The 24,267-nt window shown below is 38.6% G+C and overlaps 1 protein-coding gene across 4 annotated transcripts in view; it reads left to right on the plus strand.

Moving 5' to 3' along the window:
• Nucleotides 1-59: 59 nt before the first annotated feature.
• The window catches only part of LOC136885937 (probable E3 ubiquitin-protein ligase sinah), a 36,388-nt gene continuing 12,180 nt past the window's right edge, over nucleotides 60-24,267 (plus strand). Inside the window, exons 1-3 of one of the 4 annotated variants that reach the window (XR_011019105.1) lie at nucleotides 60-191; nucleotides 17,404-17,720; nucleotides 18,232-18,327. Coding sequence is in view for 3 of the 4 variants with exons in the window: in XM_067158636.2 (XP_067014737.2) it covers nucleotides 17,436-17,720 (285 nt within the window). In the remaining variant the exon portion in view is untranslated. Of the gene's footprint in view, nucleotides 237-9,907; nucleotides 10,054-17,403; nucleotides 17,721-18,231; nucleotides 18,328-24,267 lie in introns of those variants that run through there. The other 3 variants (XM_067158636.2, XM_067158637.2, XM_068230747.1) reach the window with 3 other exon arrangements.

A 24,267-nucleotide genomic window follows, 5' to 3' on the forward strand; every position in this document is an offset into this window, starting at 1 on the left:
CCATTTTTGGAGTTGGCGACACTGTGCGCATCGCGTTGCTCATGTCAGGTTGCATGTGCTTTCAGAATTCTTTGGATTTGGAATAAGGCATTGTGATAGCACGTGATCTTGGAACTTGTATGGTATGCTGTAAATCTGCGTAGAGACAAGTTAGAGGAATTGTCAACGTGCTGCTGATTTAGATCCTGGACGTAAGTGTTGCTGGAACCTATAACGATGTCCATTTCATTTATCAGGTACTGTTTATTTACAGTATTGACCATTTGACGCATTAACTTGACGTGACCTTGAGTCAACTTGTCAGTTACATTTCTGGCCATTTGTATTGCTATGTCCGAGTGTGTTCTGATTGACTTATTCATGGTCGGAATTAAATATTATTAAGAATTCATTTTTACCAGTATTTTGAGGTGTGAAAATATACATTTGAGTGGGGCGTTTGCTAAAATCCGATGACCCGCACGCTGGTTCTGTTTAGATCCTACTGTGCTGTTTGTTAGGTTTTTGTTTTATGTAGTTTCAACAGTACCTCCCTTCGTTATTGCCTAGTCCCAGACTTTAGTCTAGACTGCGTAAGTAGGGCGGTTTGTTCACGAATTAACCCTTTTAGACCTTTGGTAGACAACTTACTTTTATCTTGATCGGTTTTGGTTTCATGCTCGTCAATAGGTTTTTAACTGATGTGAGAACATCCCAGGAGCTTGGAGTGGGTTCACCCGAGTCTAGGATTACTTCACATTCTTGTGTCATGCAAACAAACCCTTGGTGCATATAGACCATTAAGGTATTTGGCCTGCCAAGACTACTGCTGCCTAGCCAGATGGCGTTCAGATAAAGGAGTGCCTTGTGATCATGTCTCGCAAGGCTGAGTGAACCTCACTCAAGTACTTGGGGTAAAACTTCCGTACCCGGTGTGCGAAAGTGAGGTTAGAGATCCAACATGGCGTGGCTCAGGTGACATTATGTAACACGCGGGCAGGCTTGCCAACGTATGCATTCGTAGTGACAAGACCATTGGGCTGGATTGGTTATGTCCGGGGAGTGACAAGGCCATTGGGCTGGCTGGGTTAGGTCTGGCGAGTGACAAAACCATTGGTCTGGATTGGATTGGTTAGATCCGGCTAGTGACTAGATCATTGGCCTGGGAGTGTCCAGGTTAGAGCCCTCAGGCCTCTAGTATCCTGCGTGATACCACCATCCGTCTGGATAGGTTAGGGTAGGTTAGTGACAAAACCATTGGTCTGGATATGGTTCTCTTACTTTTAATGAATATGGCAGCCCTTACTTGCACATGATGCAAGGTCAGTCGGAGACAATACGGAGCTTGTTTAGTGAATAGGGACACATCACGAACATTGGTCGACGAATAGGAACACAGTACATGGTCGCATTCAGCTGATTTACACAGTCTCGGTTTTAATTCTGCTGTATATGTAAGAATACTTCTTGGGGCAGTATGGTAGCTTTCTAGCAAGCATAAAGGAAGGATCTCTCATTTCTGCTACTTAAGGTATCATTGCACATCATTTTTATCATCCCTAAGTCTGCACACCAGGTACGGAAGTGGCAGCCATTCTCGTTTTAAGCTCTCCTGTTTCAGCCCTCCTATCCAACCTCCCTTGGTCGAGTCCTGTTCTCTTCCGCCCCTACAGTATCAGGTTTGTGATGCTGGCGGCCGAATTCATAGACAGCTCTTATACATATCCTTAAGTAATAAGGGATAGTTGTTTTAAGTATTCACGTAATATCAGTTACCATTTCATAGACAACACTGAGCACACTCATTTATACAATAAATATTCACTGGTGATATGGCAATGCTGTATATTATGCCTGTGCTTCCTGGATTGTATAATTCTGGCTACTGAATAATGGAATGATCAATTGTGTTTCTCTTATCGAGAGATATCGCATGCCATTTGTTGCCATTTTTGAGGTTATATGATAGTTTACAGGTTCTCTCTTATAAACCCAGACTGAGCACACGGTGTTTGTACTCTGCGTGTCTACAGCAGCTGCCTCAGCCGAATTTACGTTGCGCGTGGCCACTCTGCTTTAAGCATGTATACAATCTCATATGAAATCTTACCGTATAAAAGATGCTGGAAGTGTCCTCCTTCATAATGGGGGACTTCATAAACACCATTACGATTTTCTGCACACCAATAGCGAGAGTTATGACTGTTCCCATGGCCATTAAGATGAAACCAGGCCTCATCCAAAAAGAACACAAGCTGTGGGTCGAACAAACGATCCTTCAATGATGCAAGATACCACTCACTGTATTTCACTCTTATGGCTGGATCAGCTGGTTTTAAACAATCTCCCCCTGTGGGTGAGGGCAGTAGAATAACACCCACGGTATCCCCTGCCTATCGTAAGAGGCGACCAAAAGTGGCTCCAGGTGCTCTGAACTTTGGAGCATGGGTTGGCGACCACGAGGCCCTCAGCTGAGTCCTGGCATTGCTTCCACTTGTGCCAGGCTCCTCGCTTTCATATATCCTATTCGACCTCACTTGGTCAGCTCTTGTTCTTTTCCGGCCCCAACGTTATTAGGTTTCCGAGGGCTAGGGAGTCTTTCATTTTCACGCCTTTCGTGGCCTTTATCTTCCTATGGCCGATATCTTCATTTTTTGAAGTGTCGGATCCCTTCCATTTTTTCTCTCTGATTAGTGTTATATATACTTTCTCTTAAAACAATAATCACCACCGCCACCTTTTAAACAATGGGCCCGTGTAAACCTGTTTGGTTTGATGTGTAATATCTTTGTAGCTCTGTGTGCAGAAGAAACAGAAACCCCTATTTGATGTGCTAATTTTGCGAGTGATTTATTCGGTGACCGTTCAAGATTCGCACCAAAGTCATCTAGCTTTCCCTCTGTTAAAACTGTTCATGAGCACACGTTTTTTATTGAATACTGAGCCAGTAGTTTCAAATTAATTTACAATTACGTGAATCTGTCCTCATGAATGTGGCACTTCACCAGGAAATTGTTGAACAAATGCATCGCGTACCCGTCGAGCCAAATCGTACTTAAAATAACTTTTACATACCACAATACGGTGTTGCAATGATAACTGTCTCGCCATGTTAACAGCTGAGATTCAGACTGGCTATTGATGCTAGATCGAACACGTGCACGCTCCTTGCAAGGTCAAGAGCTATGCGCGCGCCTCCCGTACAGCTGCTTAGGTCTCGGAGAGAAGAAACGCCGCTGGGCAGTCTGGGTTTATAAGATACCCTGTATACTGTATATATTATCATTAGTCCAGTCCGGGGGCCACCCATGCGTAGCGACTGTCGTTTGTTTCCTCGCTCGCGGCCTACTCGGAAAGGACTTCTCTAGCAGTGCTCAGTGCTGCCAACCTCTGTACTTAGGAACTATGCTTGCTTCAATAGCTGGTGGTGGTGATTATTAGATTCTTGCCGTGGACAAGACCATAGTTAGGATTCTTGCCGTGGACAAGACCATTGGTCTGGATGGTTAGAAGCCGCAAAGTGGCGTTAGGCCCCTAGTTTCGTGAGGAAAGACGATTGATCTGGACAGAAGACGCGCTTTTATTGTGCTGCGGTTGGTAACGCATTATGATTAAGTTCCTTCACGGGAAGGAGATCACGTGCCACTTTACATTGGCTAATAGGAATACAAGAAGCTACTTGAGAAATGAATATGGCGTGTAATAATCTTAATTAGGTTATAAAAGTAAATGTACTTCTTGGGGCGAGATGGTGGGTTCCTGGACGTCGCAATGAACACATCTCTCTTCTCAGACGCTCTCCAAGTAAGATTGCATTAATTTCCACTCACTTATAACATTACAAATGTAGTGGCCCCTGGGCTGGATTAATACCTATATATTTTTCAGAATGCCTATAAAGGAAAATAATAAATCTGATCTGCATGAAATTTGGTATGGTTTGCCACAATTTCAGATATCTGACACGGTTAACTAATCAGATATAAATAATATAATAATAATAATAATAATAATAATAATAATAAATATTAGAAAGAAGAATTATAAGGAAAATATTAGGTCCTCTAAGAATTGCAGAGTTTTGGAAATTAAGAAGTAACAATGAAATTTACCAGAACTTAGAAAACATATCAGAAACAATAAGAAAAAGGAGATTGCGATATCTTGGACACATTTACAGAATGGATGACAATAGACTAACTAAACGAATCTTCAGGTACCTTTGGGAAAAGAAATCAGCTACCGCTTGTATTCCAGAAGTCAAGAAAGACCTGGAAGGGAACAACATACGAGAAGAAGAATTATTGGAAAGAAAGATTTTTAGGAAGAAAGTCTTACAAATGGAAGGATTTCCAAGGGAGGAAGGAAAAGAAAACAGGCACAAAGTGGACTGAAGACAGGAAAAAGCACAGTGAAACAATGAAAGAATACTGGAAGAAAAGGAAAGAACAACTAAGGAGGAAGAATTGAAATTGTAACGTGGTCCTTAGAAGGCTGGAATGCAAGAAGAAGAAGAAACTAAAATGGAAAACTGCACAGTTTCACAGGTATCCTTCAAATACCCTGGAGAAATTAAATTACCATCGGGACTTGACAGTAGGGCCAACATAGAAAGAGCCACTAAACTCCAGAAGGCGTACAGACTAACGTGGAATTACTACAACAAGAGTCGTCACATAACGCAAAATTACAACATTACAAGACAGTTGTTTTGCCGGAAGTTTTATGTGCGTCAGAAACCATATCCCTTGGAGGTCACTCTAAAATTATAGAAATTGGAATGCAAGAAAGGAAAATTCTCCAGAAAATTTATGCTTCCTCGAGAGAAAATGGAATGTGGCTTAAGAGGAAAACAGCGGACCTTTACTCATTAACTAATGCCGTACGCAAGAGACGCCTGAAATTCTATCGCCGCGACAGACTTGCAAAAAGATTATTTAAAGTAATCAACTCGAAGGTCAAAATAAACTGGCTAGAAGAAACTAAGGCCAACCTCCAAGAAATGAATATCATGGATGACATTATAAAAGTTTGTGGAGCCTTTAGTACAATAATAGCCAGCACAAATTCACAGAGAAACCTAAAAAGAAAACTGGTAGGAAGTGGTTCACAGAACACAAGATGTGACGCAGTGCATTCATGAAGAGATTTTGGGAGGATAAAAAAGTGAAAGGCATCAGACCAAGGAACAAGTTCAAACACACTCTTTGAATGGGCATAACTAAGAAAGAAGAAGAATGCACTAAAATTAATAATACTCACCTGGGCAGTGTTCTTGTTGTCCCAGTTTCACATATTGCTTGGCTTATTGACCACATGGCCAGCATTGTGTATTTCATTTCAAAGTGTCCCTGGTTTGATTCCTGGTCAGTCTGGGGAGCTGTATCTGCTTAATTTCTCTGGATCATGGACTCCTTTCCGTTTACTACTTGGTGTCACAAACGGCATATAGATGTAGAACATCTAGTCTACATGTGCGACACAGATTGCACCTACAACCCTACCATGCAAGGGAAATTCATCAAACACAGAAAAGTCGTTATACTACTTCTGTTCTTAAGCTAGGTAATTCAGTAAGTTCACAGAAACCGAGTGAGTTGGCCGGGAGGTTAGGGTTGTATAACTGTGAGCTTGCATTCGGGAGATGGTGGGTTTGAATCCCATCAGCATCCCTGGAGATTGTTTTCCATTTTTCTCACCATCGTTCAAAACATAAATATGTAACTAGGTGGCACATGTTGAAATTTAATTTTTTCCCCTTAGCAGTACGACATTGCTCAGTAGTATAGAAATTCATTCTATGATATAACAAACGTTAATAACACTATTATATTTTACATTTTTTGCTGATTTCGGATGATCAGTCATTGTTTGAACTTTCTGGAAAGTTTTAGGTCAATATATCTATACCCGAGAGCTAAACCAACGTAAGTCACATTTTATTAATTTTATGAAACTTAAAGAGCTATATAAACGTAAGTCTACTGTCATTTTATTTTTATGGCAATAAAATAACAATCATCCATTTTAAGTGTAAATTATATTAATGAATGTGTTCATTGATCAAAATTACACAAAATATATCAAGAGGACATTTATTGCCTAAGTCACATCATCATTATCATCATTTCCCCTTATCCAGCTCCTGCCGGGTCTTTGCCTCCAGCATCTGTCTTGGAATTCTCTTCTCCATCCTCTTGACATGTACATAGTACATTTTGTACATTATCTCTTGACTTTTCCTTGGTATTTCTTTGCTCCAAACAAGTTTTCTTACACTTTGGTAAAAGAATGCATTGCCCTGCTGTACCCTTCTGCTAATCTCCATGTCCACCCTAGCATTTTTCTTTAATTCACTTCCTAGGTATTTAAAGCTGTCCCACAATTTCCAGGCTCAGACTTCCAATTTTCACAATGCCCTTTCCTTGCCTTTCCCCTCTCAACATCACCATAGTCTTGCTTTTCTCTGTACTGATTTTCATGCCATCCTTCTCAATTTTTTCATTCAGTACATCTAAGTTGTTGCACTTCTTTGCTGTTCTTTCCCCAGATCACAATATCGTCTGCAAATAGCAGTATCTTCATCTCTTTATCTCCATAGGCTTCCTTTGTTTCCTTTACAATTTTGTCCATGACCATAATAAACAGCACACTCCCCTCAGTCAATCAAGCACTACTGATCTGCATTGAGGGCAGTCGCCCAGGTGGCAGATTCCCTATCTGTTGTTTTCCTAGCCTTTTCTTAAATGATCGCAAAGAAATTGGAAAATTATTGAACCTTTCCCTTAGTAACTTATTCCAGTCCCTAACTCCCCCTCCTATAAATGAATATTTGCCCCAATTTGTCCTCTTGAATTCCAACTTTATCTTCATATTGTGATCTTTCCTACTTTTAAAGACACCACTCAAACTTATTCGTCTACTGATGTCCTCCTACGCCATCTCTTCTCTGACAGCTCGGAACATTAATAATAAGAGCCACACTGTGATATCTGGATTTCTTCATTTTGACAATTACTTATAAATTGTATAATTTTTAATTTATAAATTGACCTTTTTTTCATGAATTATTAAGAAAAGAATATATCATTAGGACATATTATCTATGGAATATTGTACAAGTGTTTCCTTAACGACTGCTTTCTATTGTAGAAATAATTTATACATTTTCTTTTGAGTTATTTGTTTGTTTTAATGTTGTCAATCTTATGTTAATTTTAAGGACACTTACTCTAAAGCATTGCTTTGTCAGTTTATATATTTTTCATCTAAACAGTGTTATGTGGCTGAAGATGTTGATAATATACGAAACGTGTACCACTTTTAACCATTAAAAATTGCCTTAAGCAATTCATTGTATCGACTAGGTGGAAAATAAATAAATTCTTCATTGTGAACATACCATTTAATCGAGCAGCTCGTCTCCTTTCTCCCAAATCTTCCCAGCCCAAACTTTGCAACATTTTTGTAACACTACTCTTTTGTTGGAAATCACCCAGAACAAATCGAGCTGCTTTTCTTTGGATTTTTTCCAGTTCTTGAATCAAGTAATCCTGGTGAGGGTCCAATACACTGGAACCATACTCTAGTTGGGGTCTTACCAGAGACTTGTATGCCCTCTCCTTTACATCCTTACTACAACCCCTAAATACCCTCCCAATGTGTACACAATCGTATGCCTTTTCTATATCTATGAAAGTCATCAGCAGATCTTTTCCATGTTCCCAGTTCTTTTCCACCAGCTGTCTCATGCTAAACATTGTATCCACTGTAGATCTTCCACTCCTGAAGCCATGTTGTTCCTCTTGTAACTCTCCTATCTTTCTTCTCATTCTTCTTTCTAATATCGTTTCCAGAATGTACAGATCTGCCGACAGTGGGTTTGGAACCCACTATCTCCCGAAAGCAAGCGGACAGCTGCGTGACCGAAACATTATTATTTTTATTATTAGTAATGTTAAAGAGAGCTAAATAAACGTAAGTCACATTTTAGTCATTTTACATGGGAGAGGAAAAACGTCCGTTGTAAAGCATTTGTGCTGCATTATGACTTAAGCAGTAAATGTTCATCATTGTTCTTGATATAATTTTGGTAATTTTGATCACTAAACACATTCTCTCTCTCTTTCTTAGCATTAATCCCGACTTGCAGGGTCTGCTGCTTTGTTACATCTCCTCCATTTCTGTCTGTCGTTGACATCTTCCGGTGTTAAGCCAACACTGTGCATGTCTGCCCTGATGTTGTCAGTCCATCTCTTTGCCGGTCTTCCTCGTGGTCTTGTTCCCTCTGGGTTGATGTGGAGCGCTGTTTTGGCAACTGAATCGTCCTGTTTTCTCGTGACGTGGCCGTACCAGCAGAGACGGACTTCCCTCACTTTGTCTATGATGGGTGCGACACCAAACCTTTGCCGGACGTCCGTGTTCCTTATGTGGTCACATCGGGTCAGCCCCATGGACCATCGAAGCATCTTCATCTCCATGGTTGTCAACATTTGCTCCTGTTGTTTCATCATGGGGCGACATTCAGTCCCATAGATCGCTGCTGGCCGTACCGCACTCTTATAAACTTTTGCCTTTAGATATTGAGGCACCTTTTTATCACAGAGGACTCCAGTGACATGTCTCCACTTGAGCCAAGCTGCATTTACCCTCATCCGAGTATCAGGAGTGGTGTCACAGTTTGAGGTGATGACTGATCCCAAGTACTTAAATTGCATGGTCTTCTGCAGGTCTTCTTCACTGATACTTATGGTACCTCTGGTTTGGGGGCCACATTCCAGGTATTCTGTCTTCTGGATATTGAGGTGCAGTCCATTTTCAGCCAGTCTGTCCTTCCACGTTTGAACCTGATGCTGGAGTTCAGGACGGGTTTCTTGTGCAAGTACCACATCATCGGCATAAAGAAGGGTCCAGGGATGTGAATTCTGTATGTCAGCTGTTGCCGTATCCATGCAGAGGATGAATAGCAATGGTGAAAGGGCAGAACACATTCACTAATATAATTTATACTTAAAATGGTTAATTATTATTTTATTGCCATACCGATAAAATTACAGTGGACTTACGTTATTCGGCTCTTAAGTTTCATAAAGAGTGACTTGCATTGGTCTGCTGTCAGCCAGATATAGATTTTGAAGAATATTCAGGTCTTTTAAATTTTTTTAAAATTTATGCATGTATGATAGTCTATAAGTGACAACATTAAAAAAACTATACATTTCTTACATATGGTTAAATTTGCTAAATATCTTTCATGACCAAGCAAACTGACAGCAGTTCTGGGTGACTAAGAAAGGGTAAGGAATGGATTTATACCTGTTTCTTGAATTTCCAGGATATGTGCAAGAACACAGTACAGAGCTTTGATAATTAGGAGAAAGTATTCAAATGTGTCTCAGGCGCAAGGAATGCACCTGTCTCGCCCCAGCCCCTAGAGTCAGTCATTCACCCCCGTGTACCTCAGAGCCAAGAGCAAATGGAAATGAGAAGGGATTGGAAAAAACAGTTATATAACTATAATAATAATAATAATAATAATAATAATAATAATAATGTTATTTGCTTTACGCCCCACTAACTACTTGTACGGTCTTCGGAGACGCCGAGGTGCCGGAATTTAGTCCCGCAGGAGTTCTTTTGCGTGCCAGTATATCTACTGACACGGGGCTGGCGTATTTGAGCACCTTCAAATACCACCAGACTGAGCCAGGATCGAACCTGCCAAGTTGGGGTTAGAAGGCCAGCGCCTTAACCGTCTGAGCCACTCAGCCCGGCAGTTATATAACTTTCCACTTTAGTACAGAATTATCCTCCCAGCTAGTTCTGTGCAAGAGAAATGCCAAAACTGAAACATCTCTTTTTTTTTTTTTACAGTGCTTTACAGCTTTAAGTCACACCAACACAGACAGGTCTTATGGCGACCCTGGGATAGGAAACGGCTAGGAGTGGGAAGGAAGCAACCATGGCCTTGATGAAAATACAACCCCAGGATTTTCCTGGTGTGAAAATCGGAAACTACAGAAAACCATCTTCAGGGCTGCCGACAGTAGGGTTCAAACCCACTATCTCCCGAGTGCAAGTTGATAGTTATGTGACCCAAACCACTTGCTTGATATTACAAAAGTGTATTTTTAATTCAGCTAGAAAATGAATTTTACAACAGATGGGTGTGTTTTATTGTGTAAATTGTGCAATCAAAAATTAAATAATTGAAAGAGGTTCAACCTATTCAATACATAGGAAAGAAATGTAGTGATTACATTTTTATTTAATAGTAAAAATAAATGGGACCGGTTTCGACCCTAGTCCAGGTCATCGTCAGCCGTAAAAACATGTAAAACAATGCATATGAAAAAGAAAATGATTAATTAAACTCTGGATCGGTATAAGATGAAACAGTACATAATATTAAGAATGGTAGTATGGCACACACAATGATAGGCGAAGTCTCACAATGTTTATGAATATTGGAGAACAGTCAAAAGGGTCAGTTTCCACACTCTGTCAGGCACAAAGTCACAACACTATCAAATAATATATGAAGATCATAAATAACTTGAATTCGCAGACGAATAGATTTGTAGAAGCAAACCGCCAGCTCCCGGTGATCAGCGCGGCACATTCAAGGTCATGCGCTGCGGTCTCGAACGCCAAAGTAGAATGGAGAATATCCTGAAGGTCCAGTATTTGTCTCGGTTGCGGGAAGTTAAGTACAGTAGAGTCTCATTAATCCGAACTAAGTGGGACCGGAGTCTGTTTGGATTACGAAATTTTCGGATTAACCGGAAAATATTTTCTAATAATAATCTTATCATTTTTACATCCCGCTAACTACTTTTATGGTTTTCGGAGACGCCTAGGTGCCGGGATTTTCTCCCGCAGGAGTTCTTTTGCGTGCCAGTAAATCTACTTAGACGAGGATGATGTATTTGGGCACCTTCAAATACCACCGGACTGAGCTAGGATCGAACATGCCAAGTTGGGGACACAAGGTCAGTGTCTCAACCGTCTGAGGAAAATAGTTTCTACAATACAGTACAGTACATACTGTAATTTAAAATGTCCACTTTAGCGTTTAATGTGATGTTTATGAGACGCTGGTTTAACACTGCATCTTCGAGTAGGTTCCAGTAACTACGGCAAAAGAAACTAACACACTTTGTAAAGATAAACGAACAGTGATTGATGGTTTATGATGAGTAATTATGTTTCCATTAAGTTATTCTTGTAAAATATGACTAATAAAATGCAAGTAAATCTTCATTCTATAATATGTTCATTTCATTAAGGATATTTTTTTTAAATGAATATTTCAGTTCGGATTAACCGGACTTTCGGATTAACGGGGTTCGGATTAAAGGGACTCTACTGTACGTGTATATAGAAATATACAACGCAAATCAGTATAATTGAATGAGTACTTGTGCTCCTGCTAAGTTCTTGGAAAACAGTTGACTTGAAAAAACAATTGTAAAGAGAAAAAAATATAGTAAAAAGCGCAATGTGCCGCGCTGATCACCGGGAGCTGGCGGTTTGCTTCTACAAATCTATTTGTCTGCGACTTCAAGTTATTTATGATCTTCATATATTATTTGATAGTGTTGTGACTTTGTGCCTGACAGAGTGTGGAAACTGACCCTTTTGACTGTTCTCCAATATTCATAAACATTGTGAGACTTCGCCTATCATTGCGTGTGCCATACTACCATTCTTAATATTACGTACTGTTTCATCTTATACCGATCCAGAGTTCAAATCTTTTTCTTTTTCATATGCATTGTTTTACATGTTTTTACGGCTGACGATGACCTGGACTAGGGTCGAAACCGGTCCCATTTATTTTTACTATTAAATAAAAATGTAATCACTACATTTCTTTCCTATGTATTGAATAGGTTGAACCTCTTTCAATTATTTAATTTTTAACGTTGATACTTTCAATACGGAACAATGAAATTTTTATCTTTAAATTGTGCAATGTCAAAGTGAGTGCAGAAAGGCAGTTTGTTGTACAACAGTACCTTTAATAATGTAAAAACATCTGAAAGCTGTAACAGAAAGTGTTCTCAGTTTCTTCGATCGGCTAAGTACTACATCCAGTGAGTTGGCTGTGCTGTTAGGGATGCACAGCTGTGAGCTTGCATTCCAGAGAGAGTGGGTTCGAACCCCACTGTCTGCAGCCCTGAAAATGGTTTTCTGTGGTTTCCCATTTTCACACCAGGCAAATGCTGGGACTGTACTTTAATTAAGGCCATGATAGCTTACTTCCCACTCCTAGCCCTTTCCTATCCATCGCCGCCATAAGACCTATCTGTGTTGGTGTGACGTAACGCAAATCATTATGTCCATGTTTATATATATTTCCAAGTAAATTAGGAGATAATTATTTCTGTTAAAGCAGGAACTATGCAGTGAATAGAATAGGGTTATATTACTACTTGTAAAATCTTAGTTACACAGCCACAAGAATTCAGTTTGTTTGAATATTTTAAAGTCATTTTTACTTATTTTAAAGCATTTTCACTTGCATTTAAGGGCATTTTATTAAGAATTTTTGGTAAGTTTTTAGGTCAACAGCATATGGCCCCTGTGTACTGTATAACACTATAACGTACCTGTAAAAATATACACACTGTTATACAGATAATGACATATTTTGTTCTACAAGAATATCCTCAGATTCTATCAAATCACTTTAAATCATGCACATGGGCCTATATGAACAAATAATGAATGTATTAGTCCTCTACTGTCACTTTAGTAAATTATAGAGGTGCTAACTATTACGGATTTCACCTCACGATTACGGCATTACGGTCAAAGGGGAAATAATTACAGAAAAGCTGACATTATCAAGAAAAAACATTCTCTATAGTGAAAAACAAAAGAAGGAAAAGAATTTCAATCCTTACGAGCATTTCTACTAAACCCTCCTTATTTCAATGCTTTTGAGTTGGTAAAGATAATTATACAATTGTCACTTCCTTTTGCTACCCATAAGCGTTGTGAAAATCATCGTGATGAGGCAGGAAGCACATCTATACTGAAATCGGTTATGGTTTGGAATGACATAGATGCTGATTCCCACAGGGAACCTGAAATATTTGTCTCAATTGAGTGACTTTATAATACCAATGTCATCACAGTAGGAATCACAGCTTGAGGCATACTCCTGCTGAGTGCCACAATGTCCTCTTGAGGAATGCGCTCCCATGCTTTTTGAAGGACTTCCCTTAGCTGCTGCGTGGTCTCTGGACTATGACTACACACTTACTTCCCAAAATTAATTTCTCATTAGGTGGTCAAGTGGGTTGAAATAAGACTGCGTGCAGACCATTGGATTATTTGGGTCCCTACTTTGTCAAGGTGCTGAAGGATACATCCTGCCACATGAGGTGCGCTTTGTTCTGCATTAGCAGAAAATCTTTACCAATGAATGGTCCATAAGGAAGAACATGTTTCTCCAGGATTTCTTCATTGTAGCGATGGGCCTTAAGTGATCATTCTTCCTCAAGGATGAGCTCTTTCTGAGTTACCCAAACCCATTACAGAAGCACCAATGAAAGCTAGCTTTGAAGAAAAATTGCATGGAGAATACCTTTCTCCACGTCTCCTGCACCCTTTCTTGTCCATCTGGAGGGTCTTAGGTTAAACAGATTCATCCGTGAAGAGAACTGTTCATCAACCCAGTCCTGATGGTGTCTCACAAAACGTGACTAGTGCACAGAATTTGAAGGTGCAACAACTAGTCAACCCTTGCAGAAGTCGACCACCTCCTGGCCTATGAGAGTATGAACCCAGTTCTTGATATCATTGCATGGTACATGACATTGTTGATGGAGCACTCAGCTGCCCCTCCAAGGATCTTCATGGCCTGTACAGAGATGACTTTGCTTTGCTTTTTTTCTTTTTTTTATACTGTTGCACATATTTAGTTTGTTAGCCGGGCGGTGTGTAAAAACGGCAGAACAGTGCGCCCATTAACAAGGTCCTAGGGAGAACACTGCTGTTTAGCACTGAGTGGAAAGGTCAGAGAATCCCATCCCTCGCGCTTAACAGTTAGGGAATGGAAATAAAGATTTTCATTCTGGTGATAGCTAGTAATTTTCAGCTGCAAAATGCTATACCTTGGGGATGGTCTATTTTTGGCTATTTTTGCTTATTGTAAAGTTTATTCCATTTGACAATCTTTGAGAACATTTTCTAAGAATCAGTACATACTATAAGATTTCATAGGACAGCATGAGAAATATGAAAATGTATAATGCAGGGTTATTGTAAATTACCAGGCAAATGCGCGGGCTGCACCTTAATTAAGGCCACGGCCGCTTCCTTCCCATCATTGCCATAAGACCTGTCTGTGTCGGTGTGACGTAAAGCAACTAGCAAAAAGAAAAAAAATTTACTTGAAAGTATCAATGAATAAGTTCAAAACTTCCGATCAAAATTTGCTCAGATGTTTGTCAAACCTCGTACCACATCATCAAGTTTTAGGCCCTAGCAAACAGACTTCACTCCATGCACTCTCCTCACTCGTCTTGCGGAAAACATGACACGGTCACCATGGAGGTGGACATGTCTCCTCCACACCCTCTCTCGTCCATCTAGAGGTCTGAGGTTAAACAGGTTTATCCATGAAGAGAACTTGTCATTAAACCAGTCCCGATGATCTCTCACGAAATGTGAGCGCTCAGTGTTGTTTGTGGTTTTACATAACAAAATTGTAAATTACCGTACAGAGACTTTTCTGAGCATAGTATCAGAAAGGTCCACCACAGGTGAAAATCTTAGTGCATGGAATAATTGATTCGTGGAAACAGCTTGTGTGGCATGCCGAGAGAAAAGACAGGAACGTCCTCGTGTAACAGATCACGTTGTGGAAGCTGTGAGAGGAACGTTTGCACAAAGTTCGTAAAGTCTACACCTAGAGCAAGTTTGGAGTTGGCCATTCCACAACCTACGACTGCAGCGTAAGGCATACAGGTTGCAACTGGGTCAGGCTTTGAGTGCTTGTGACAAGCAGAAATGGTATGATTTCCGAGTGGATATTATGAACATTGATGAGGTGACCTTTGTTATATACAAGAATCACAATATACATAACACAACTTTCAAGTTTTTCTTGAAATCTTTCACACAATACATAAAATAAATTAATTTGAGGCTTGCTTCTTATTTGGAGCACACACTAATAATACATTGAGTAGTTTGCTGTTTGAATAAGACGTATTTACATTCATACAATTTTGTCCTATTATGTACAATTGTATTTATACTGACGATGTAGAATGTCACTAACATATGACTGTCTCTGATAGCTGATGGCTATCTAATGTCTGGAAGTCTGGCTTGAATGCAATACAAAGTTCTTCCTAGCAGAATGTTACAATTGTGTAGGCTAAGTTATAAGGAAGGTGGGAATCTTGAGGCGGTAGTTAGTCCGGAGGTGAGACCTCTTGATCAGAGTTCAGCCACCTGTTCAGTTCACATTTTCAAGAGGGGTACCTCTGTGTCTGACTTACAGCGTAGAGCTGATCGCTGGACACAGCTGACTGCCTGCAGCGGCGGAATCGGGGCTTCAATTTATACTGGCTGGCTGACATCACAAATCGTGAGTCAGCACGCTAACTGGACACACGCACATTTCAGGAGCTTCGATGCGAGAGCGGGTTGCATAGCTGCAAGGCGGAGGACACTAGAGCAACCTTTCACCTTAGAGGAACAGTAAACTGTAACAATGTGAGGCACGCAGAAACTGATGGACTGCCTGGAACATACCCGGTACTCACCAAAACTGAACTTGTTGCGAGCATTAAGCTCTGTAAAAGTGCATGGACCATTCTTTTCTCATAAGAAGATTGTGATTGACATCACATATCTACATATGTTGCAAAACTACCAAGAGGAAATGGGAGAACATTTTATTTTCCAACAAGATGGAGCCCCCCCTCAGTACCACTGCAAGGTCATTACGTACCTACCCCACTGCACTCCTGCTTCGATTAGTCGTGGTGGGACCATAGCTTGATCACCACCATCTCCTGATTTAATGCCACTGGATTTTTCTCTGTGGGGCTACTTTAACACATTGAGGTGAAGGCCGCACGCCACATGGGCTGTGTCATTTACTGCAGAGAACGAAGCCCGCGTTCTTCGGTTTTCGTCGTTGTTACTACGAAACAAACGTACTACGTGCGTTGATCGGTATTGCAGTATAAGATTTGGTTCATATAGTTCTGTGGGGGGGAGAGGCAGCAAACTACAATTGTACACATCATAGTCTTCCTTTCGCCAACTTTGACTGAACAACACTGATTTATAACAACTGAACAGACCTAACAGGTCACACACAGTATTTATGAACTAATTAAGTAGATTTTTCTCTTGTGCAAACGGCTTAAAAACCTAATAAACTCATCAGCCACATTTTATTAGTTAAGATTATACGTTGAACTTTTTGAAAAAAATGAAAAACTGGCTAATTTCAATAAATTCACTATTTCCATGGTAAGGGATCTAAAAATTGTATTATAGTTTTTTTCAGATATTAAGTAGAAAGTATGAACTCAAATATGTTCTAGAGAGAAAAAACGTAAGTTCAAAATTGATATTTAATTCTAAAATCCAAAATCAGTGAAAAATGGCCAGTCCAGAGGATTCAAATGTACTTATAAAAATTAGCAAGACCTCAATGTGTTAAAGGTAACTTGGACATCCTTCCACTTCCAGCAACTCTCTGTGACCTTCATCAATGAATCAACGCTGCATTTCCTCGGTTAGATGCAGACATGCTCGCGCATATCTAGGATGAACTTTCTTACAGGCGGGATATCTGCCAAGCAACAAAAGGGAGCCGCATTGAACATCTGTAAAATATAGCACACCAATTTTGATGTTATGTTAGTTTATGGATTGGAAATAAACTATATACGTTAATTACATATACAGAGATTTAATGTTATTTTCAGGTAACTAATTTAGAATAACCCTGTATATCTCACTTTCTCAAATATCTTTTTTTTGTAGGTTTTTTCCCGCCCGCATCAGTGTATCAGTAGTTTAATGATACTTTGTTGTAGAAGTAGAGTCAAAAGCGCACGGCCGCCATGGTTATCCGCGTGCGGTTCCTGCGCGCCATAGGCGGACCCCGATGAAATCCTACCGCGGTGCTCTTCATTGAGTGTCGAGGTGGGCCGGCAAGTTTACTTTGAACAAATTAGAGTGCTTAAAGCAGGCCGGCTGCGCCTGAATACTGTGTGCATGGAATAATGGAATAGGACCTCGGTTCTATTTTGTTGGTTTTCGGAACCCGAGGTAATGATTAATAGGGACAGGCAGGGGCATTTGTATTGCAACGTTAGCCTCCTTGGGGCAGGTTGTTGGGTCCTCGTCAGTGTATTGAATATTTCTTTCTCTCTCCTACAGGTCATACGAGGTATCATTTCTTCTAGTCAACCATGACTGCACAGGTGGAGTTCACAGATGTTCTAAGAAAGATGCTGGAATGTCGAGTCTGCTTCAATCAGATGGAGCCACCGATAGAGATGTGCAAGAATGGACACGACCTGTGCAACGCTTGCAAGTCCAAACTGAACCAGTGCCCACTTTGTAGTGCCGAGTTCACTAATGTGCGGAACAGAGCCCTGGAAGACATGACGGAGAACATTTTGTATCCCTGCCGCAATCGCAGCCTGGGTTGCAAAGAAAAGTTCATCAAAGCAGAGATGAACAAGCATGTAGAGGTAAGCAAGAGATTTCTTTGTGCTTTACCAGCTTCATTGACAGGATTTTACAGAACAATTCTGTAAGTAGGTGTCAGCGAGTTAAACATGCCTTATGAAAATTACAAATAACATTTTAAAAACTGTGGTTCGTATTTAAGATTGGATGAACAATTACAGGCAGTTAGACTACTAAAAATGGAAAAAAAATGACAATTTAACCCATGTCACATGAATTACATTTTGCTTATGTGAGGGATTCATTTTTATTACTAATATGTATGAAAGCAATGTTGCCAACACCGTGAATAAAGCCACTAAACACACACACACACACACACACAAAATCACCGAATTTAGCATAAAACTCGCTGATTTTTTTCTCACTCGCTATATATACCCCTCAATATCATTAATACAGTAGAACCCCTATTTAATGTTTTTTAAACCTTAAATTGAGGTTTTAGTAGAAAGCACATCTTTCCAAGAGATCTTTGCCTGTATTAACACAATTTTTTCTTTTTCTTGCTAGGGGCTTTTACATCGCACCGACACGATAAGTCTTATGGCGACGATGGGATAGGAAAGGCTTAGGAGTTGGAAGGAAGCGGCCGTGGCCTTAATTAAGGTACAGCCCCAGCATTTGTCTGGTGTGAAAATGGGAACATAAATTGTACCATCATACATTATTTACACAGTGACAGCAATAAAACAAGTTGATATCTACCCTACACACAGTACTACAGTTATGGTTTTTTCTTCATTTTGACAGATTTTTGTTGATGAATGCAAAACCGCTTTGTTTTAAGGTTGTTCTTATAACGTTATACATGATTTTTCCATAAAAGTCTGGAAAGATACCAAACTCGCACAAGAACACATTAAAATGGGTATGAAACAGCAATCAGTTTGTTTAAACACTTTTGCATTTTCCAAGCTGCAGCTTAGTCATTAGCACATATTTTCTAATTCCAATAGTCTGAACAAGTATATTCAGTTTCATTCTTAAAAATTGTAATAGCATCACTCCAGAGGCTTGTGGCAAACATTTCCATTTTCTTACTTCAAACGGCATCGCCTAACCTAGGTTTGCAAGAGACTATTCTCATTTTTCCGTATTGAATGTCTATTAAAAAAGAAACAAAACTTTTGTACCCGCCTATTCAATACATTAAAAGCAATTATGAAATTAGGATCTCATCCTTATTTTATTGCTTAAATATTAAAACATAGGACATGTTTCGTTCATATTTTGAACATCTTCAGCTATAAATATTCGTACAAGGTTAAGTGATTGTTTTAGACCTTACACTTATGGTTTGCCATTGACAAACTTATCCATTATCAGCTTTGAAAAACCTCTTAAATATTAAAACGTTTGTATATTACGTTGTCTTATTGAAAATAATAATAATTAAGTTTCAACCTATAACCTTATTCTAATATTTAAAATACAATGTCAATATTCACAATCTGTTGAATTGCTTAATTTTCAAATTATTCGTTGTATACACATTTAAACATTTTGTTTCTACGGGTGTAACTTTTCACTTATTATACTGTATGGGATTGGAATCTTAACACACTCTCAAAACAGCTGAGGTTAGGTATAAATATTATACTATTCGTCCATAAAAGTGACAAAACTGATGTGCACTGTTGATTGTGGTTTATGAATTTTGTCCTACATTGAATATGTAACTTCAAAATTTGTCAAATTCGTAAATTGCTTGTAGTCTAGACCAGATGTAGGGCAATCGTACAGACGTAAACAGGGACTCTGTCAATTGGTGATGAGCAAGCTTTAGTGACATTCAAATGGTAATTTCATCAAAGTTTACGTAAGAAAGTCTGTTGACATACCTGTAACAGGAAAGTTATTTTCGTAAGAATATGCTGAATGAATTAAAAGTTGAAGAATCAGCACTTAACCTTTCTCCTCTTGCCTGCATTTACTCTAGTGCACTCAGCTGTTTGACTGCTGCTTGTCATTCTAATTGCGCTCCTCGTGTTGTATATGTGTCTCCGTATCTGCGGGGCACTGGAAGGGGAGGTAACAGAGGGTGGCGTTCTAGCAAATGGCGTGATTCGTGGAGGGGAATGTTTAGAAGTTGTGTAGGGAGGGTTTTGTGTATTCGTGGATTGATTCTTTTTATTATCCGGGATAAAATTAGGTGTAAATTTTGTACTATCAATTTTGAATGTTTGTATTAACTTCGGTATTTGTTCTATTAATGGATTTTTTATTTCTATTTCGTCGGTCAGGTTTTTATTTCTATTGAAGTGTTTGTCTAAGTAGATATATATATTCTCCAGCTCATTCATTAATTTTCCTTTGTCTATCTTTCTGATTATCTTTTCCTATTGTAGGAAAGTGGTGTCCCTTTTCTTGCATATGGTTACTCATATCGGAGAATTTATTATGTTTAGCAGCGTTTACATGTTCCAAATATCTAGTTATAAAACTTCTCCCAGTTTGGCCAACATAAGAAAAACCACATTCTGAGCAAATTAGCTTACAGATTCCTGGACTTTGGTATTTGTTGTTGCGTGAATTTACACTACTATGGTTAAAAAATATATTTCTATTTGTATTTTGAGTTCTAAATGCAATATTAATTTGTCGTTTTCTGATCGGATTCGTGATTTGATATACTGCTGGGTTGGTGAATGTAAATGTTGCGAATTTTGGTTTTTTCAGTTTTGATTGGAATAAGGTTTGTGGCCAGTTTTGATTTCACTCTATTAATAATTTTGTTAACAACGTCTATTTTGTAACCATTGACAGAAGCTAAGTCTTTTATAAGTTAAATTTAATTTCTTTCTTTAAACTGTTGCCAGAGAGTGGCATTTTGAAGGCTCTGTATATCAGACTGTAAAAAGCGGCTTGTTTTTGTGATGGGTGTAGGGAATCTTTTTTGATAGCTATTGAAACGTAAGATGGCTTTCTATAAATCTGAAAGTCAAATTTATTTTCTGTTCGTGTTACTGTAATATCTAAAAAGTTTAGCGAATTATTATTTTCTTCCTCAGTGAATTTTACTCTTTGGTCTAGGTTATTAAGAAGTTTAATATGTTATCGCTGATATTGAGTTTACTATCTATTATTACAAAAGTATCGTCTACATATCTTACCTACAAACATAGTCCTTTTATGTTTGTTTTTATTTTGCTGTGCTCCAGATGATCCATGTAAATATTAGCTAAAATTCCAGACGTGGGGTCTCCCATTCCCAAACACATCTATTTGTTAATTTTATTGTTGAATGTGATATAATTGTTGTTCAAAACAAAATTTAATAGATTTATAAACTCTTCTATTTCGCATGTACTTAACTTGCCCTGTTCGGTTAGATTTGACTTGATTATTTCAACGGTTTCTTTAATAGGTATGCTTGGATACATATTGGTTACATCATAGGAACACATCATGTGATGCAATTTTAAGCTGAAACTATTTAATTTTTCGCTAAATTCAATTGAACTACTGATCATGGAATCGCTGTTAAATTTGTAATGTTTTTTTTTTAAATTGGTGTAAGAATTTTGAAATTTTCTAAGTAGGAATTCCTCTACTGTTGATTATAGGTCTGATAGGCGTATTTGCTTTATGGATTTTAGGTAGAGCTTTAGCTGTTGGTAATTTGGCATCCATATTGATCATTTTTTGATACTCTTGTTCGTTAATTAAAAAAGTGGAACTTTTAAGTATATTCTTTAGTTTCTTCTGGATTTTGTTTATAGGGTCTTTATTAGTTATTATATACCGTATTTACGCGAATAATACCCGCACATTTTTTAAAAATTTGAGGCACGAAATTGGGGAGCAGGTTTTATTTGCATCAATGTTGGCATTATTTTTTCAAAATCAGCCTTCCTAAATTTAGGGTGCGGTATTATTCGGGTAAATACCCGTATTTATTTGAGGCACGAAATTGGGATGCGGTTTTTTGCGTCAAAGTTGGCATTTTTTTTTTTTTTTTTTCAAAATAAGGCTGCCCAAAGTTAGGGTGCGGGATTATTCGCGTAAATACGGTAATTATCTGAAAAATGCTTCTGTTTGTTAATGTAATCTTGTTTGTTTACGAGAACTGTAGTTTCAGCTTTGTCTGCTTTAGTCACTATTAAATTACTATTCCTAATTTTGGTTTTTAAAGCATTGATTTGTTTAGATAGAGCAGAATCTGAATTGTTAATTACGTCTTCAACCAAGGTAGGAAGCTTCTTTTTGAACTCGTACCTAGTATCATTCTGTGAATCTAGTGGCATTTTCCTACATTTGACTCTGCTTCTGCTATTGTAGTTATCAAATCTTCCATTATGTGTGTGTTAGGCCAGTTGAATTTAGATCCTTTATTGAGTAAATCTCATTCTCAGTGAAAGTAGTGCTAGACAAATTTATTGTAGTGGGTACATCTTTTAAAGCTGGAGTGGATTATTGTTGGCTGATCCCTCTAGTTTAATTTACTCTCTTTCAAATGGATGTTTGTTTTCTAAAGTCTTTTGTTTCTTATCTAGTATGTCAACAAGCTTTTCACTAGTATACAGTTGGATTGAACCCCATGCTAAAGGGGATAACTGCTGAGAAATGTCTAAATGTGTGCGGTATAGTTGTAGGTTCAAAAACTTTTTTTCTGTAATGCAATTTAATTTCGTCCCTCAGCCACATTTCATTCACCTTGCTTTGTGAGTGTACTAAGTTTTGTGTTGATAAATTACGTCTTTGTGTAGACTTAACATTTTGGTATAAGTTTGTCTTTTAAACATTTCTTCAAAAACTGTACAGTGTTCTCCCTAGGACCTCTTTAATGGGCGCACCGCCCTGCCTTGTTTACAGACTGCCCGGCTAATATAACCTAGATATGTGCTAGTTACATCATAATAATAATAATAATAGCCTACATATTTGAGTCATTGGATGCTCTAAATGAAAGTGTAAGTACTGTAAAACTGTTTATTCAAATGATACATCTTAATTATTGGCTGCATAATTGCATCAATTACATAGGATTTTAAATATTTAGCTTGACTATCATGTAGTGTCGTGCGCAACTGGTGTCTGGATTAGCGTGGAATCGCACGCGAGCACTCGATTACGCGGAAATTCACAAACCCGTTGTCATTCCACAGAAATCGCGTTGTAAGCCGCTGTGTTACATGATTATGAACAAGTAGTAAAACGCCAGAAGTTTAGAATACTCTGTTATGTCTTGTTCGCGATAATAACAGTAAAATAGTTCAATTTTGCAGTTAATGTTTGTCTGTCTGATATTACTGTTAATGCCCTGAGGGGTTAAATTGAAATTTTATCATATTCATTTTTACGTCTTATTACTCACCCGCCTACTCAATCCTGCCACCCGGCTGACGAAAATTTCTGGGGAGAAGAGTGCCATATATCTTTCGAGATCTTTCCTATTTTAACCTTGAGATAACCTAGGTGTACCGCACGCGTATTATGAAAACATATTTCAAGCTCCCTGTAGAACAATATTTTCAATATAAAGTTACATAGGAAGAGCCTTTCTGAAATTTAACAAGATGCGAATGTATATAACCTAACCTCTGAAATTAGTTATGCACACTTCTATATCTTGAGAAGTAGAAGTATCACAGCAGTCGTTTACTTCAGCCTTTATTTCTAAGGAGTTAACAACCGCTGTCATTGCACTTGTTGCAAAAACATGTTATCCCGATGTTTGTTCACACCAGTTGGAGTTGTGAGACTTCACGTTCGCTCAAGATCAACTCGCTTGCGCGTAGGGAGGAATCGATACGGAGGATTATCGATCGCATTCAATGTAAATGCCAGAGTTGAGTGTATGAATATTGATGATGGATAAAAACTAACACGCCTGAATTTGCCCGTAATAACGGACGAATCAGTAAAAGGGTTCTCATTGTAACCGAAGGATATTGCACAGATTAATATATGAATTTTCGAAGGTTATAATAAAATTGTCATTAAAACGGGGGTTCTCTTCTGCTACAGCGGCTGCGGTCGGATGTGTATCTGAGTCAGACATCTCACTTTAGCCCTAAGTGCCCTGCACTCTAAATTCCTCTTCTGCCTTGATTCATCCTTAGCAAGCTTATGACGTTTTTTTCATAGGTTCTTAATGTCTCATAACTCATAACCAAAATGTATAGAAATAAATATTTGAGAATGTTAACATTTCGTTAATGCTAAATGCGGGTTTTTCCCTATTGTGAATTACGAGAAATCGAACATAAAATTGCATTGCTCTAATGGAATAATTTTCAGGACTGGAAATTTCTTCCGTTAAATACGGGTTTACGCTAAATCTAGGTCACGCAAAATCAGGGTTATACTGTATTAGTTCGCTTGTATTAAGATAGCTTAAGGCCTCACAGAGCTGTTACAACAAAGAAAAACCATCATTGAACACTTACCAAAACTAGAAAAATTAATACTTCTGCATCTCCATTTTCGGTTTCTGAAGTGGCTGTAAATGTTGAAGCTCCTGCAGATGTAGCTTTGTATGCTTGTACTGTCCCAATTTGTTTTAATAGTCGTTGGGGCAGTTCAAAATCGTTGCAACATTTA

Source organism: Anabrus simplex, chromosome X (genome assembly GCF_040414725.1).
Source record: "Anabrus simplex isolate iqAnaSimp1 chromosome X, ASM4041472v1, whole genome shotgun sequence".
NCBI classification, from domain to species: Eukaryota; Metazoa; Arthropoda; class Insecta; order Orthoptera; family Tettigoniidae; genus Anabrus; species Anabrus simplex.